Raw genomic sequence first — 18,913 nt, 5'->3', positions numbered from 1 at the left:
CTACGAATGTTTGCACAACATTTCCAGTCGGCGGCATGGTGATCTGACAGAAAACATTCTTTGCGTCCTTTTATCATATAACACCATTCATCGCAGTATTTCTCACAGAATTTTTAATGGTTTCATTAAATACGTGCCTTCGTAGTAACTTGATCTCATTTCGGTTTGTACTGTGAAGAAAAATCAACAACAGCTCCACAAAACAAGCAGTCAGTTGAGACGAAAAAAATCCTTCAGCTAAACCGACACTTCGATTGTGATTGTTGTTTTTTTCCATATATCGAAGCTGTTCTTATGAGTGCGTGATTTTCGGCGTGACACGCAGTCTGTTTCCAGCGCTTTTGAAGACATCGCTTCCACGGAAATTGCTGGCCACGTTTGTACCATCAGCACCCATTCTGCGCTAGAAAATGGCTGCCTCTTGAAACTATTTTTTTTTACCTGAAGCAAGTGAATGTTCCTTAAAATAACATTTAAAAACAGATTAATTTTGAAAAAGTGCTTTACCAGGATACGATTTTCTCTGATTTTTGGTATGTTAAAAGGTAATGTTTGTTGAATTAAATACTGCTTTACTCGCTTGTGAAGAAATTTCGCCCAGGTCAAATCCTAATTTGGCCAGGCTAACAGAGAGACGATGTGCGTGTGTTGCAGCGGTGGCGGAGGCGCCGATGCCGCGCTTCGTGGAGCCCATCCCCAACGCGACGGTGGCGCTCGGCCGCGACATCTCGCTGCCCTGCGTCGTCGACAACCTGGGCGACTACAAGGTAGGCCTGGCCGGCATTCAGCCTAACTATTAAAATAACTGTGTCGCTTAGCTCCACCTGTCAAGCAAACGATACGTTTCCCACTGGACACCATTCAATTTTGAATAGAGTAGAACTGACGGAGAGAGAAGCAAGTTTTCACCAGTCATTTCTATTTTAAATACCAATGAGAACTATTCAGTTTTATTACAATGCTTTAATTCTTCTTGTTAAAATTTCATAATTTTAAATATATTAATTCCATCAGTGCCTTGTCAATGCAATAGACAGAATCAGAGTTCCATCTCGTAGCCTGCTGAGCACAGATATTAAGGCGCAGTCAGGGTCTTTTGCGGACAACAAATGCTATTTCATGAGTTTGAGGAGGCGAATTACCTGCGGCTCCATTGTTGTTGTTGTTGTGGTCTTCAGTCCAGAGACTGGTTTGATGCAGCTCTCCATGCTACTCTATCCTGTGCAAGCTTCTTCACCTCCCAGTACCTACTGCAACCTACATCCTTCTGAATCTATTTAGTGTATTCATCTCTTGGTCTCCCTCTACGATTTTTACCCTCCACGCTGCCCTCCAATACTAAACTGTTGATCCCTTGATGCCTCAGAATATGTGCTACCAGCCGATCCCTTCTTCTAGTAAAGTTGTGCCACAAATTTCTCTTCTCCCCAAGTCTGTTCAGTACCTCCTCATTAGTTATGTTATCTACCCATCTAATCTTCAGCAATCTTCTGTAGCAACATATTTCGAAAGCTTCTATTCTCTTCTTGTCCAAACTATTTATCGTCCACGTTTCACTTCCATAAATGGCTACACTCCATACAAATACTTTCAGAAACGACTTCCTGACACTTAAATCTATACTCGATGTTAACAAATTTCTCTTCTTCAGAAACGCTTTCCTTGCCATTGCCAGTCTACATTTTATATCCTCTCTACTTCGACCATCATCAGTTATTTTGTTCCCCAAATAGCAAAACTCGTTTACTACTTTAAGTGTCTGATTTCCTAATCTAATTCCCTCAGCATCACCCGATTTAATTCGACTACATTCCATTATCCTCGTTTTGCTTTTGTTGATGTTCATCTTATATCCTCCTTTCAAGACACTGTCCATTCCGTTCAGCTGCCATTCCAGGTCCTTTGCTGTCTCTGACAGAATTACAATGTCATCGGCGAACCGCACAGTTTTTATTTCTTCTCCGTGGAATTTAATTCCTACTCCGAATTTTTCTTTTGTTTCCTTTACAGATTGGTCCATATAACAGTCATTAATATTCAAGGTCATAATTATCCGAAAGTGATTAGAGCACTGGCCATCAGGGGCACTTTCCTGCGACGGGGGTCACTTAAAGAAAAGGAGTGTAAAATTATAGCCGTATTTACCTTCGTCAGAGACTTCCGTATGTGTGACGTTATTTATTTCTATATCATTACTGTACTAAATTAGCATTGAGCAGTAGGAACAATGTAGGAGCCCCTTATGGCTGTTCTCGTCAAGGTCCCAGAGGAAGTCAACCAGCACTGCATTGTCCTGACCAGTTTAATAAAGCGTCGAGCGTTCGTGCTGGTGTCCTGTGAAAGGCTGTGACGTGTGACTGCGCAGTGAAGTGTTTTGGCATTAGTTATTGCTGTGTTCGCCGTCTGACACGGTACATAGCGACAGAGGGTGCCACTCTTCTGGATAGTCCATAGCGTGGCGCCAAGTAGTTATGACCACGTGGTATGTCGGATGTATAACGCAGTGACGACAAGAAAAAATTGTGCCGGACCTCGTCTCGAACCCGAATTTTCCGCTTACACGAACGAATACATTTCATGCGTATCATAACGGCTGTAGTAACATCAGTGCCTGTTCATCTGGACATTCACGCATGTCCGAAGGAGTACAGCACCGTATTTCTGAACTACACAGGCATTCCAATATCGTAGTTATCATCAGTCGCCTCAGAGAAGGCGCACGTAACAGGAACCACATCATGCTTCCGCCACACAACTTACAAATACTCGATCCATCTACCAATAGTTATGAGCCACAGAGACCGCTGAAACCAGGGACTACTTCCCTTCTTCCCCAAATAGTTCGCAGAAGACCATTCTTCCTCTGAATTTGATTACTTATCTGTCTACCCAATATTTTACTAATTGGTCATTTGTTACTCACTGTGCTGTCGACAGTTTTTTGTGTTCTAATCTAACGTTGCCCTACGACCAGACAGTTGCAGTCTTCAAACGCGCCATCTCAATGCAGCAACTGTTTTGTGTGGCAGGAGATTTGCTTCCCGTTACCATACTGTCAGAGGCCAAACTAAATTGGTGAAGACAGTTACAAATATGCATGCAATGAAAGCAAAGTGCAAGATGAAGCCGGCGCCAGTACAGAGCCAACGCGATTCCAATAGCTATAAGGCAACTGCCAGGCGTGATGTTTGGCATCTGATGCGCCAACCATAAGTCTCATACGTCCTGCCTGTGTGAGAAATCGAGAACAGACGTACCTTTTAACCACAATCATTGGTATAGAGTTAGATAATTGTAAATTGTACACCATTTCCTCTCGTTTCTTTGACAGCCAAGCACTAATGATGAAAATTTCCTGCGCCATCAGGATATGAATGCTGTACTCACGGGTCGAGCCCCAGGTCCCTTGCGTGTATCACTTCTGTTAACTCCGGAGACAGGTTTTTCGGATATGAATGCTGATTAACACCATTGTTATACACGAGCAGAAGAATGTTGAAACAACAGAAAAAAAGAAAAGTTTTCTCAGCCAGCAGATGAAATTGGTGTCATTTGCAAAATACTTCTGTAACTATATGTGAAGATGACACTATTAAGGGTGCACCAATAACTTGTCGAATGGATTGCCGATTTCATCTCAACCTAATAATAAAAATAGCATGCTGTAGATGTTGCTCGCTGTGTATGGAATGCGCATTTTATGGATCTGCTGCCGTTGAGTCAGGATGAACACAACTGCAAAGGTATCCAAATTCTTCAAGAACCACTGCAAACAAAGGCATTATTTTTTATTCCTGTAATTTACTGCAGAAATATTAGCAAAAAATGTATCAGAGTATGAAGCACTTCTGAAAATCGGCTAATACCAGACGTTGATAGCACTTAGATATTTAGGACTAGCCCAAACATGTGGTGGAAGTGGACATACAGAAGTAGACAAACAAATGAAAATTAATCCGCTGGTCAAAAGAGTATTAAATTTGCCCGTCCTCTCTGAAGATGTCCACATAGACAGAGGTATCGTAATCATATTTCAGCAAAAACGATCACAAATATAAGAGGAGTAGTTATCAGGTTTAAAGTATCACCCCAAAAAAGTCAACTTAAGTAATTATTTTTTTGATTCTACGCAAGTATATGTTTACAGTTCATACATGAAAGTGTCACAGTACGGTAGCACGTCGCTAGAGGAGCCAAAAAAAAAAAAAAACGGAGCAGTTCATTAATAACGTGGAGTGTCCGTTTTTGGCAGCAGCGCAAATATCGCAGCTGTGTCTGGCCAATCCAGTCGGCTAAAGAAGACACCCCGATATGCCTCACACAGCTGCAAGAGTTATAATGCAATTTAACCTAACTTTCTGATAGGAGTACTGTAAATTTGAAAAATTAATTTATCGTATGGCAATACATATACAAAGGTTATAAAACTACGACACGGCAACATTTAAGCACAGCTATCCAGCGTAAAATAACACAAATAACAATAGCTATACATGAATATCAAGGTCTTTTATATATTTTATAACATCACTCATCGCTATGAGGAAATCTTCGAAAAGACCCTTGCAGGCACATGCGTGCATGAGCAACCGTCTGTCGTTCCGCACCACAGTCACACGATGGTTATGAAGATTTTCCCCCACTTGTAGAGAGCGTATGTACATCGTCCATGGCCCGTTCGGATGCTGTTCAAGGTAGTCTAAATTTTCCGAGGCTGGTAGAGTCCAGAGGGTTTCTTCTGGATGCAAGGCACCTTCAGGTAATATCGGCAACAGTTTTGTTGCCAGCAGCGTTTCCAGTCATCGATGGTATTGAATTCAGTTTTTACGAGAATCCTTACTGTGATGAGAGTAGGATGTCTTTATCTCAGTCTTTTTCACTCCGCAGGGAATACGTCGTCCATTATTGGAAGGTCGGTGTTATTAGCAACCTTCTCGTATCCACGCAGTAGCGCGCTCTTTCGTCTGGTATCAGGAGGTGGAATGTGGCTCAATACAGGTAGCCAGTATGTGGAAGTAGATCGTACTGATCCACTAACAATGCGCATTGCCTCGTCAAGTTGTACGTTTATCTTTTTTTACATGTGAACTATTAAGCCAGACAGGCGCATAATACTCTTCTGCTGAGTATACTAAACCGAGTGCTGATACCCAAGTAGTGTCTGCTGACGATCCCGGCGAGAGCCGCAGAATTTATGAAGAATGTTGTTTCTAGTTTTGGAATTAGCAGATGCTCGTGTCAAGAGTTCTTTAATAGAAAGTGCCCTATCTAACGTGATCCCAAGGTATTTTTGGTGCTTATTATAATGAAGTTTGTCTCTTTCAAAATAGAGATCGAGGGCTATGTCTGCCAAGCTATTGGACAGATGAAAACATGAAACTTCTGTTTTATTTGAGTTTCGTTGTAGCCTCCATTTGCAGAAATAGTGGCTTAAGATATACAGATCAGAAGTTCGGATTTCTTCAGTTCTTTCACAAGTCTCGTGTTGAGTAGCTAGCACCTAGTCGTCTGCAAAGCCAAACTTCCTGGACTGTGTTGGAGAGATATCAGACATATATAAATTAAACAACAGAGCAGCAAGGACAGATCCCTGTGGTAAGCCATTATTCAATACTTTTGGGCAGCTAGTGTCTTTTTGTGTAGTTACAGTAAATGTCCTTCCAGTTAACATGTTGTCAGTTAGTTTTGTTGTCCTTTTTCATGGGACAAGTTGCAATAATTTATAAAGCAGTTCGTGCCTCCAATCTGTCATATGCTGCACTTAGATCGACGAAAGGAACTGATGTTTTCTGCCTCGTTTGGTATCGTGCTTCAAGAAACGTTGTTAAAGATAAGACTTGATAAGCGCAGCTCCGCTCTGGACGGAATCCAGCTTGCTCAAGAGGAACGTTCTGAGAGTTGTAGGAAACGTATTCAGTTTATCGTGTTTCATTTGGATAGAAATGCATATCAGTGGGATATGTTCAACCAGTATGATGGCAACACGACCTAACACATAAAAAAAGTCACCACCGACACCTTGAAACTATTCTGGAAAGATGACTAGGGCCACATTACCATTTGATTTAAAGGTTGAAAATTTTTAACGCCTCACTTCCTTATCTCTGAATCGCATAGATTGTTGCTTTGGTCAGCGGCATGTATGTCTTTATCATTGGTAGGTCTTTTGATCTGTTGTCACTATTTGTCAACGTTTTGTATCCTCTCCAGACAGGTCTCCGACAGCATCCCCCTGCCTCTTTAGCTCCCCACTGTTTACTTCGTGACAGAAGTGAGTCCAATGTGTCCATACATTGTCACCTGAGGATGCAGCCTTAAGTAGAATTAATTCAAAAACACAGTTGACACGTGTACAATTATACAACATACACAACTCATGGCAATCCTTTCTCATCGACCAGTTGCATACTCTCACGTGGATAAATACTCTGCACATTTGCCACTTTGTCTTTGGATACGTATGGAATCTTGATGATCGTCGGTTGATCGCCAGTGGCCTCTACTGTTGACCTGTATCAAGCAGCAGTTTCACTCCATAGTACCAAGGTGTCCTTGTCGTTTCCGTCATGCAAAATCGCTCTTCCTCTCACAACTTGGAACACAAGTTTATGAATGTTTTAGGTTTTTTTGCGATCAGATTAGATCATTTATTTTACATTTCCTTAAAAACTGTGTGTACCAGACAACCACCTCTATATGCAAATGTCTCACTTAATCAAGTCAAATACTACTGAAAAATCAGCTGTGTTATCACTCTGTCTACACAACTTACATAACAAAAATAAAGAAAATACTCTTAGCAGTGCTTAATAAAGGCCAAAATACTAATATCAGATTATGTGTACAACAACACATTTTATTCATTACGGGTTTTCAAATGTTCACGAAAACAGGAAACGGCTAGGTTTCACTCCATGTTGTGAAACGTTGAAATTGTTTAACATATTGAAAGTCGCAATAGATCACTCTAGTGGTAGTTCAGAGTCGGAGCATTTTGCTTTGAGGGAGCGGAAGTATTAAAATCTTTAATTCTCTTCCTGGAGGCCTAATATTGTGAAAACACTTCAGCCGGCAGCTGCAAAGCTTACCCTGAGTATGGGACTGCGCCTGGAACGTCTTATTTTCATATTTTAACCTTCCTTGTGAGTTACGTTCTTTAACACGATTTGTTCACATAGGTGTGTCAACATTTTCTTCGTTCAGATACAAACTGCTGTGATGCAGCACCTTGCAGGAAAAATGAAATGAAAAGAAAATCTGCCACCAGTCATCAAGACACAAATAATCTCACTCCACTGAAAAACACATTGCCCAAAAGCAATAACAAACACCATGAAAATGAGGATATGGTTTAAGGTTAGAATAGACCTCGAGTATAAAACAGTTGTCTGTTTATTTAACTGCAGGTTGGCTAATTAAAAATTAAAAATTGAAGGGAACTGTTAGTATGAAGCACTGCGATATTTTCCGCAGCAGGCACTGAACTTTCCTCCTGTGTGCACTGCACACATACATTTAAACAGAAAACATTTCTGTGAAAGACCTCTTTCCTCTCTAAATCATTTGTGCAGTGTAATAAACAAAACTTAACTTGCAAGAACGAAGTATTGATTAAGTGTGACAAAGTTGGACATAGTTCTCGTTTCCTCTGTGGCGTTCATTTACGTTTTTGAAAAAAACTCTTCTAGAAATTTTTATTTATATTGCTGACAGGATACGAAACAGGATACGAATATTTGGAGAGATTCGTATCTGACATTTCACTGAGCAAAAGGTTGTTAACCACATTTCTATCTTCATAGTTGGAAGGACCAGATATAACACTTCTAGTCGCTCTGGAAAGAGTGATTTGAACGATGGCTGTACTCACAAACGAAACTGATGTGATGGTTCCTCAGGAATACGCATTAGAGTTTATTCATAATGTCCAGATGTATTTGAACAAATATATGTTTGTGTGTGTAAAATTCTCCGATCGTTTGGAGAAACTTCTTAATGACACACTGCCTGTTATATGGATGGACGACTAATAAAACATAGAAACAGTGGCCGAGCCACCCACTGAGAGCCCACTGACTTCCTCTTCCCACTACTTAGGTAGGAATGCTGACACTTCGCAAAATTTTTAAAATTCGTGATACACAGATGCTAGATATACAACAAAAGTCTTATAGTTACCATGTTTATTATCAATAGTAATACAATGGAAGCTACTGCGTGTCTGCTGAAACGAGATAAAATCTTAAGAGTTCTTCAAAGTGATCGGATTCGTGAATTATTACTCACAGCTGAAATTGTACTGAGACGAATTCATATGAAAAAGAATGTCTAAATTTCTTTGTAATGTTCGTACTTAGTAGTTACTACAGAAGAAATAAAATTCCATTACACTGTTTTAAGTAATAAAAAAATGCTTTCAGGTTGAACTTCATGTGACACAGAAAAATACTTAATGTTTAACATTACGATTTCCTTTTATATCTACTGGTTCCTTTCCTACATGTCCATCAGGAGCTATTTTCACAATAAATCATCTTTCGTAAGTAGGTTTCTCTGTGAAGAGCCTGAAGTTTCCGCTTGCAAACCTTCGACTTGCGCTGTCTCAGACACTGGCCCCTGTTGGGGCTGTTTCATGATACTACTAACATAGTGCCCTATCATCGGATGGTAAAAGCTTTTCTGGCAGTCCCCGACAACGTAGTTTCGTAATGTTACAAGACAATCATTTACAGCCCATTACAATTCGACGAAATACACTGGAGGAAGGAAAAATAATTATTTAAATTGAAATGAATTTTTAGTATTCTTCGTTTTAAAATGGAACTAAGATAATTTCCCCACAGAACCGTATAGATAGTCTTAAAAATTTGTGGTTGTGTAAGATTTAAAACCATTAAAACCAAAAACGTGGAGGGGGGAATGGTGTACTATAGATAATAGTAAGAACATGAACTATTCGTGCGTCATTTGTGTACGGAATGCGCCCCTCTCTTTTTTATCTTATAAGTAATTTCATAGCCTTTAAAAACACACAATCAAAAATTTTCAAGACTATCTGTAGGGAGTTAGGCATCTCTATGTGACTAGGAGTAGTTATGTTATACATTTTAGTTCGGTTTAAAAACGTGGGTCACTAAACCTCAGTCGCTGAAACTGCTCAGTTTTTGTAGTTTCAGCGACTGAGGTTTACTGTTCTAGACATCGTCAGCTGCTGCTGATGATGCAATTCTGAAGATGGCTTACGACTAGGCCGAAACCGGTCATTTTAAATAACATAGCTATCGCGATCTAGACCGGGTTCTCATTAATTTTATATAGCTTACAAGATCGCTGTGGTCCAAAAATGTTACCAAACATTTTGAAGAAGATAGCAACTCCAGAACGCTGTAACGATTTTCAGAAAGACCTGCCGAGGATTGATGAATGGTAGAGAGACTGGCAGTTGACCCTGAACGTAAGTAAATGAAACATATTGCCCGTACAAATGAGAAGAAATTCACTGCAGTACAATCACACGACTGATGACAAATTGCTGGAAACAGTATCCGTTGTAAAATATCTAGGAGTAACCACTGGAGTGACCTTAAGTGGAATGACACCGTAAAACAAATAATAGGAACAGCAGCTGTTAGACTAAGATCCATAGGAGGAATCTGAAGGCAATGTAACTCATCCACGAAAGAAGTCGCTTGCTGAACGCTTGTTCGACCGATTATTGAGTACTGTTCGTCACTAAGGCTCCCTTACCAGGTAGGACTAATAGAAGAGATAAAGAAATCCAACAAAGAGCAGTACGTTTCGTCAAAGGGTCGTTTAGTCTACGTCAGAGCGTTACAAAATGGTTCAAATGGTTCTGAGCACTATGGGGCTTAACTTCTAAGGTCATCAGTCCCCTAGAACTTAGAACTACTTAAACCTAACTAACCTAAGGACATCACACAAATCAATACCCGAGGGAGGATTCGAACCTGCGACCGTAGCGGTCGCGCAGTTCCAGACTGTAGCGCCTAGAACCGCTCGGCCACCCCGGCCAGCAGAGAGCGTTACAGATACGCTCAACAAACTCATATGGCAGATGATGTAAGAGAGGCGTTGTGTATCACGCTGTGGTTTACTGTTGAAATTCAGAGACCACGTTCCGGAAAGAGTTGCTCAACATATTATTTCCTCCCACAATATGACCACAACGAGAAAATTCGAGAGACTGGAGCTAATGCAGTGGTTTATCGCCAAACATTCTTCCAAAAGCCATCGTTAGGACCAGAAGTGCCCTCCGAAACGCATCATCAGGTGGTCTGCGGAGTATTGATGTAGATGTGGATGTACTCAATATTATGTAGAAATACTTTTAGAGATGGTCGTTCTTGGTAAGAGTTTCTTTTAGTGTGAAAAAAAGAGCTCTTTATTGTACAGTGAGAAAGTTGCAAACAAATAATGTGACTGTCGAGACAAAGAATCCAAGCAGACCCATCGAACATATGGATACGCCCACAGCTAAGTTTGAAAGTTAAAGGGAAGACCCTGCTAGTGCAGCTAGTGCAGCTTCAGCTGCTGTTTGGATAACACTCACTGCCGATAGTGTTCTACATCCACTCGCAGTGGGTTCACTCAGCATACAACAATGAAAAACTGTCTCTGCCATACTCTTTATTTGTAAAATACAGTTGTACAGACTGATCACGAAGTCCCATTACCCCTTATCACGTGTCAACATATTCATAGATGATCGCAGTGTATTAACGTGGGATTACGACAGAAGACAACTTTGACATAGTGTCATTATTCTTTATTATTTATTCCAGAGTGCACACCATCGGTCTGATGAGAGTATGATTTTCCTCCATGTACGATGTGAAAATCTCTTCAACATTGCTGTTGTGTCAGTAGTAAATGCACATCAAATAGCATACTTATGTTGGTTAAGTGTCTCATAACGTGTTGCAGCAACTTTCTGTTTAATGAACCATCATAACGCCTTGCCCAAGACGACAGACAGATCTTTAGGGCGGACACTCCAAAGGTGGGTGGAAATGAATAGAACCACGGCCAATCTATTTGTAAGAAAATGGCTCATTGAGATATTGTGTGACGGCAATAAAATGATGCGCTGGTGCTCCATCCTGATGGAAGCACACACGACCGAGCAGTCACCGACGTTGCACGTGTGAAATAAACCAAACTCGTAACATGATAAGATACACAATGTGATGCAGTGTCAAAGAAATGTGGGCATACCAGATGGGTTGCAGACATTGCAGTCCAGATCATGGCATTTGGTGGGTCGTGTTCAAGTTCTTCACAAAAAAAAAATGTGGCTTCTCTTTACTCCTGAAATAAATGCTCCTCGCTTGGGCACTGCGATATATTGCACACTTGTCCGAGAAAAAGTTTCCCCCTTGAAGAAAGAGTAAAGACATCGAGCTTTCGGCCACAAGCCTCACGATATTTTAGCATCTCATTATGACTAAGTTCGATTACAAATTAAGGTTTAAATGCCTTTAACTTCAAATCATTCTTCATATGTTTTTACCATGTCCAATATCAATCTCCGAATTTCAGTGACCGCTTACGAAGAGACTTTTTTGGCAAAGATTGGATAGACGCTGAAACCCCCACATACTTTTCCAGTCGTTTTGGTTCTCGTTCTCAGCTTTTTCTCCCATGGTTAAACTTCGGTTACACGATAAATCAGTCAAATCTAAAGGCCGTGAATTCAACTAAATACCTAGGAATTACAATTACGAACAACTTAAATAGGAAGGAACACATAGAAAAGATTGTGGGGAGGGCTAACCAAAGACTGCGTTTATTGGCAGGACGCTTAGAAAATGTGACATGTCTACTAAGACGACTGCCTACACTACGCTTGTCCGTCCTCTTTTAGAATACTGCTGCACGGTGTGGGATCTTTACCAGATAGGACTGACGGAGTACATCGAAAAAGTTCAAAGAAGGGCAGCACATTTTTATTATCACGAAATATGACAGACAGTGTCACTGAAATGATACAGGATTTGGGCTGGACATCATTAAAACAAGGCGTTTTTCATTGCGAAGGAATCTTCTCTCGAACTTTCAATCACCAACTTTCTCCTCCGAATGCGAAAATATTTTGTTGAGATCGACGTACATTGAGAGAAACGATCACCACGATAAAACAAGAAAAACAGAGCTCGTACGAAAAGAGATAGATGTTCGTTATTTTCGCGCGCTATACGAGATTGGAATAGTAGAGAACTGTGAAGGTGGTTCGATGAGCCCTCTGCCATGTTATTTGCTGAGTATCCATGTAGATGCAGATGTAGATATAGAAGGTAAAATTGTTGGTGTTGTTGGGAAAGGTTTCTGAAACCTTGCACTGAAATCATATTGAATATCTCTCATTGATTTTCCTGTATGGGGTTATTCGTGAGCGCAAAAGCTTATTACGATCCGCTCCTCTATGGTGTAAGCGGACTTAACAGTCATTATTTAGATGTATATCAGCACCTGCAACAATCAAAAACAATAACTCATTAAGATCTCTGTCAGATGTTCTCAAACGCTGGTGGTACGTAAAGACATTTCACGTGATATCCATACAAGTAAACAAAACAAGTACTGATAGAGTTAGAATTATTATTTTTGAAATGGTAAAAATAGCACTTTGAAGAAAATGGATTTACCGCAGAATGTTTGTTTCGGGTGTACGCAGGACACATGAAGGTCGGATTGTACCCCCTCCGCTCCTACCTCGATTAGTTGTCGCTGCCTTGCCCGGGAATGATTCACCTCGTTTTGGCGTTGGCGACATTTTCTTCGGCTCTTGTCGGTGGTTAATCGAAAGTTTTCGTGCCGCTTTGCTGCTGCTGCTGATTTACGCGGTATACCAATGTATGGCGCTGGAGTAATCATTACGCGCCGGCCGGGATGGTCGAGCGGTTCTAAGCGCTACAGTCTGGAACCGCGCGACCGCTACGGTAGCAGGTTCGAATCCTACCTCGGGCATGGATGTGTGTGACGTCCTTAGGTTAGTTAGTTTAAAGTAGCTCTAAGTTCTAGGAGACTGATGACCTTAGAAGTTAAGTCCCATAGTGCTCAGAGCCATTTGAATCATTACGCTGTGCACGGTTTATTGTTGTTATTGCTGTTTTGTTGGGTGTCACGTAAAATATCATCGTAAAACAAAGAAGTTGCATCTGGAACCGGTCTGTGCTTATTACAACGAACTGATTCCTAACTTCTATAATTGTAACAAGTTTAACTTGGTTGCGTGGCTTATTTGTGACTGTGTTTTAAGTTAACCGTGAAGCGGTTTTTTTATGCTTCCGCGAAAAATTATTTAATTTTGTGTTCAGATTTATGCCGTACATAGTAATTGATCAGCACGACGCAAAAATTGTATGTATGTGCTCAGCATAGAGCAAAATGGCGAAAAGTGTTCCCTCCGCCCTGTTCACCTCTGCAGCAGCCGCCGCTCAACCTTCAAGCTCTAGTGGTATTTCCAAATTTCTAAAAATGTCAAGTGCTACGCAGTGACAAAATGTCTGGGAACTTCAGATAGTAGGTAATGGGACTCTGTGATCACTCTGTAGATAATGCAGGAACCCTTATTGTACGTATGAGACTAGGTCACCTAATATCCGCTTCGGCTTTAGAATCGCGTATTAGGGCAACGCCGAAATTGTAGCGGCAGGCTCTCTCGTTTCGCAATCGCCACGAGTTTCAGACCGAGGGCGAATAAGGCTCGCTTTAAAGTTACTGCCGGAGTTGGGCGGCGCGGCGCGGCGATGCGCGCAGTGGCGAACTGTCCGCAGGCCGCTGTTTCCGTCCGGTGAATAGCGGGCTGGCGCGGCCGCCCCTGCCGTGATCTGGCTGGCGCCGGCGCGGCGTTTGGCGGGCGAGCCGCCCCACCCCTGCAACAGCTGCCGCGGGCGCCGCACTTCTAAACAGTTCGCTACCGAGTTTACCCGCAAACACACCGCCGCGCAGTCCTCCTCTCCATTTCCATAGTTAACAGACACCGCTAGCCGGGCCGCAGGCGGCGCTCGGTCTCCGTGCGCCCGGGTACTATTAGCTGCCTGATACGAGTCCTGCCCGTGAACAGTCGCGCCACAGGCATTAACTCAAGTAGCGCTCGGTGAGATACAAAGCTTGCCTCTCAACATTCGTGCTATATAAAAGGAAATGACAGAAGGCTTTCGATAACTCATATCAGTACCTAATTATTATTTCACATGCAAACATTGCAAAGTAATAGCCCAGTCAACGAAGACCAAACAGAACAGATCGAATAGGGGAAAAATTCATGTAGTCCAAATTTTTGTACAGTGCTAGGAAGGAATGCCATAAACAACATACTGAAAACCCTGATCGGTGGGATGTGTCCGTTGGGCTGGGTGTTTGTGTGGGAGTAGATGCGGAGGGGGCCATCAAAATCCCCTTTCATGTTTGTTCTTGAATATCTACGATCTGCTTGATGTCAGAGTCAACGCCTGCATCGCTCCCATGGAGGCTACGTCACATATTAACATAAGTGCTTCAACATGAATCCATACCTGGTATATCAGAAACGCTTGTGCTACTGATCGCCGGCCGGAGTGGCCGAGCGGTTCTAGGCGCTTCAGTCTGGAACCGCGCGACCGCTACGGTCGCAGGTTCGAATCCTGCCTCGGGTATGGATGTGTGTGATGTCCTTCGGTTGGTTAGGTTTAAGTAGTTCTAAGTTCTAGGGGACTGATGACCTCCGATGTTGCTCAGAGCCATTTGAACCATTTGTAATGGACCGTGCAGCCACGTCTCGATCCCTTAGTCAACAGATGGGTACGTTTGCAAGACAACAACCATCTGCACGAACACTTCGACGACGTTTGCAGCAGCGTGGTCTATCAGCTCGGAGACCATGGCTGCGGTTACCCTTGACACTACATCACAGTCAGGAGCGCCTGTGATGGTATACTCAACGACGAACCTGGGTGCATGAATGGCAAACCGTCATTTTTGCGGATGAATCCAGGTTCTGTTTACAGCATCATGATGGTCGCATCCGTGTTTCGCGACATCGCGGTGAACGCACATTGGAAGCGTGTATTCGTCATCGCCATACTGGCGTATCACCCGGCGAGATGGTGTGGGGTGCCACTGGTTATATGTCTCGGTCACTTCTTGTTCGCAATGACGGCACTTTGAACAGTGGACGTTAGATGTCAGATGTGTTACGACCCGTGGCTCTACCCTTCATTCGATCCCCGCGAAACCCTACATTTCAGCAGGATAATGCACGACCGAATGATTCAGGTCCTGTACGGCCCTTTCTGGATACAGAAAATGTTCGACTGCTGCCCTGGCCAGCACATTCTCCAGATCTCTCACCAATTGAAAACGTCTTATCAATGGTGGCCAAGCAACTGGCTCGTCACAATACGTCAGTCACTACTCTTGATGAACTGTGGTATTGTGATGAATCTGCATGGGCAGCTGTACCTGTACACGCCATCTAAGCTCTATTTGACTCAATGCCCAGGCGTATCAAGGCCGTTATTACGGCCAGAGGTGGTTGTTCTGGGTACTGATTTCTCAGCATCTATGCACCCAAATTGCGTGAAAATGTAATCACATGTCAGTTCTAGTATAATATATTTGTCCAATGAATACCTGTTTATCATCTGCATTTCTTCTTGGTGTAGCAATTTTAATGGCCAGTAGTGTATGACATCGCGGGAAAATCTACCCCCATTGATCACAACATCAGAAAAACTCTGTGCATCAGCTTGAGCTGTGTGTTTGTCATCTGACCGATCGTACTCACCATAAAAGCCGGAGATTCCCTTGCCCATAACCATACTGCACCACCTGTCTCACTCTCCTCCCAACTCACATGTACGAGGGCGTGTTGAAAAGTAGCGCCTCTGAATTTTTTACGTGACAATTTTTAAAGTTATTATTTAAAAGTTTTTAAGAATTTTCACCACCCATTCCCCCACCCATGAACCGTGGGTCTTGCCGTTGGTGGGGCTATGTGATAAACAGCAATCGGTTAAGTAGTATCCGCCAGCCCCCGTAACCTGATAGCATGCAAAGGAGAGCTACTTATTATCAGTGACTCGCGACTGCAACTCAGTATGTGACTGTCGGTGTAACAGGATGTTCATGGGTCGTGAGGCGAACCCACAAGATACAGGGTGATCCAATTTCAGTTGGTTATATTTCTTGCAGTATACATAATACTTTAATTATGTTAGCTGTATTTGAAAGAGGACGTTGTAAAGCTTAGAATACCATTGCTAGAGCGCTCCAGCAACGCACTGTCTGAGTCAGTTATAATATAAACGAGATGGCTACGTTCGTGAGTTCAGTAAAAGCAAGTCTGCCACTATGGTACAGCGTATATTTTGACGTTAGTTTAACGTTGAACGTCCAACGAGGAATAGCACTGATCGTTGGAGTAAACAATTTGTCGAAACTGGCTCTCTATACAAAGGTAAAAGTCCAGGCCGACCGTGTCTTCCAGAGGAGCACCTAAAGTGTATTCGAGTGAGCTTTGAACGTAGCCGAATGAACTTAATCCGTAGAACGAGTAGGGATCTTTGATTACCCCAAACAACTGTCTGGCGTGGACTGAGGCCCAGTTAGTGTGCAAACTATACCATTTGCAACCGATACAGACTATTCGCGCCAACAATAAGGTGAGGCGCGTAGAATTTTGTGACCGTGTGGAAGAATATTACCTGTTTTTTAATAAAGAACCTCCGTTTCACCTAAATGCTTAAGTCAACAGGCACAACATTTGGATATGGGGGCTACAAAATCCCCATTTCAGACTGGAACACGAGCGGGAGAGCGCCAAAGTCAATGTATTTTGTGCCGCATCGTTGACAAAGGCTTATGGACCAATTTTCCTTAATGACAGTGCGGTTACTGGAGGAACGTGTCTCAGAATGCTGCAAAACTGGATTGTTCCTCAAATGAATGAAGACTGAGTACATCACATTTTCCAACTGGATGTAGTTTCGCCTCAGTAGCATTTGAATGTATCACTTTTCCTAAATAAATTTCTACACCAACGATGGCTAGATTGCCTGGGAAATGAAGACTTAGCACTTCACTTCTTGCCACTGAGGTTTCCTGATCTCACAGCCTGCGATTTTTCCTTGTGGGGCTTCGTTAAAGGTGCAGTTTATGTACCATGTGAACGTGTCAGAGTTGAAGGATCCAAGAAAACGTATACAGCTGCACTGGATTCAATGACGCAAGACAATCGTCATCGAGTGTGGGATGAATTCAGCGACCATCTAGATGTTATCGGTGCAGGCAGAGGAGGGTATTTTGACCACCTGTAAACTTCCATGTATTTATAATCAAATGTGGGTTACAGAATTAAAATAGAAGTTATAGTTCAGGAAATACAGCCAACTGAAGTTGTATTCATCTTTTTGAATCACCCTGTGTAAGAAGATGTTTGCCATGAAAAACGGCACGATCTTGTATTTTAATAACAAAGAATGATATGGTATATAATGACATAAATCCGAAAGAAGTAGACTGATAAACGATTGTATTGTTACCGAACACAAGTGGATGATTTTACAAGCCCGTATAGGTACTTAGACCTATAATTGTAAGATTCAGATCCATAATAAACAGTCGGAATATGTTCTCATTTCACGGTCTTCACAAAGCAAAAGCTATCTTATATTTCCAGGAGATGGTAACAACTTTGAATTTACAGCACGAAGAAGTGAACAGGTAACATACAACGGTATAATCAACTTTCATACAACGAAATATGAGCAACCTATGAGCTTCCACTTTAGTAGCGCAATAACACGGCTCCATTCCTGCTCGCGGAGTAATTGCGTCCAAGTAATGCCAATATAACCTCACCACTTTAACCATTCTTCACCACGGCAAGTAAACTGAAATCGACGCTCCTGATTCTGTGTTCATTGTAGAATCTTCTCAACAGCATGGACGTACACCAGACAAACGCAGTCGCCATTTCACAGCACAGACCTCCTCCAAACACAGCACCAGAAACTAGCATCCAACCGAACCCACAACAGGACATAGAGCGAATGGTGAATACTCTTTCAGACAAGAACCAGCTCATAGTCTGCAACCCATTCGTCGAAAAAGAAACTTACTCCCAAAAGATGTAAAGATGTTTCAGTGATCACGCAAAGAGATAAGTGCTGTGCTTATATCGGTTAATGGAAACTGACTGCAGCAGACTCGCGTAAAATGTTGCGAAGATAAATGTTGCGGTTTACTACAAGCAAAATATAATCGGAGGAAATAAAAGGACCAAAATAACAGACCAATTTCAAGATCTAAGCCTTAATTTGTACTAATTTTGGTGACTGTTAGTGAAAGGCGGTGGGAAACCAGGACTCTCAGTTGTCATACTACTATCACAATTGTTTTTAACAACTGTTCATTACATTTCTGTTTCGTTTCCGTCGTTATCTGTGACAGTTTCTTTCTTCACTCGCAAGTCATGCTGTGCAGCTGCATTCAGATTTGTTGACTAATTGAGAGCCCAGTATTATTCACTGTATGCGTTTCACAAATAATTTCGTTTCACCTGGTACATACCCCATCGTTCTCTACATTGCATGCAACATACTACTGTCGTCATTTAGATAAGTATTTAATTTTTTTGTAAGCTACATTAATTAATGGAAGAATGCTTAAACGCCTAAAATGAAGGCTAGTTCCCCTCTTCACACCTTAACGGAATGCTCTTTTACTACCAATAAAATAACGTTTTTTACCTGTCGCCAACTTCTTGCTTCATCTGTCTAAAACACACTTTAATCTTTTGATCTTTAACTTTTCTCGATAATTATTTGTCGCAAGTGTTTCCAGCTCTACAGCAGCGCGCTGTTACATCGAAGCGATCAGAATAATATACTTATGCATGTGCACAATGTTC

The 18,913-nt window shown here is 42.0% G+C and overlaps 1 protein-coding gene across 1 annotated transcript in view; it reads left to right on the top strand.

Annotated features, from left to right (window-relative positions):
• The first annotated feature begins 671 nt into the window (after nucleotides 1-671).
• Nucleotides 672-18,913, top strand: part of LOC126097489 (lachesin-like) — a 411,009-nt gene continuing 392,767 nt past the window's right edge. The window contains exon 1 of the mRNA XM_049910594.1: nucleotides 672-767. Within this exon, the coding sequence (XP_049766551.1) occupies nucleotides 672-767 (96 nt within the window). The remainder of the gene's footprint in view (nucleotides 768-18,913) is intronic.

Source organism: Schistocerca cancellata, chromosome 1 (assembly GCF_023864275.1).
Source record: "Schistocerca cancellata isolate TAMUIC-IGC-003103 chromosome 1, iqSchCanc2.1, whole genome shotgun sequence".
Taxonomy (NCBI): Eukaryota; Metazoa; Arthropoda; class Insecta; order Orthoptera; family Acrididae; genus Schistocerca; species Schistocerca cancellata.
Note: the sequence above shows the minus strand (reverse complement) of the source record. Positions and strands in the feature narration are given on the sequence as shown.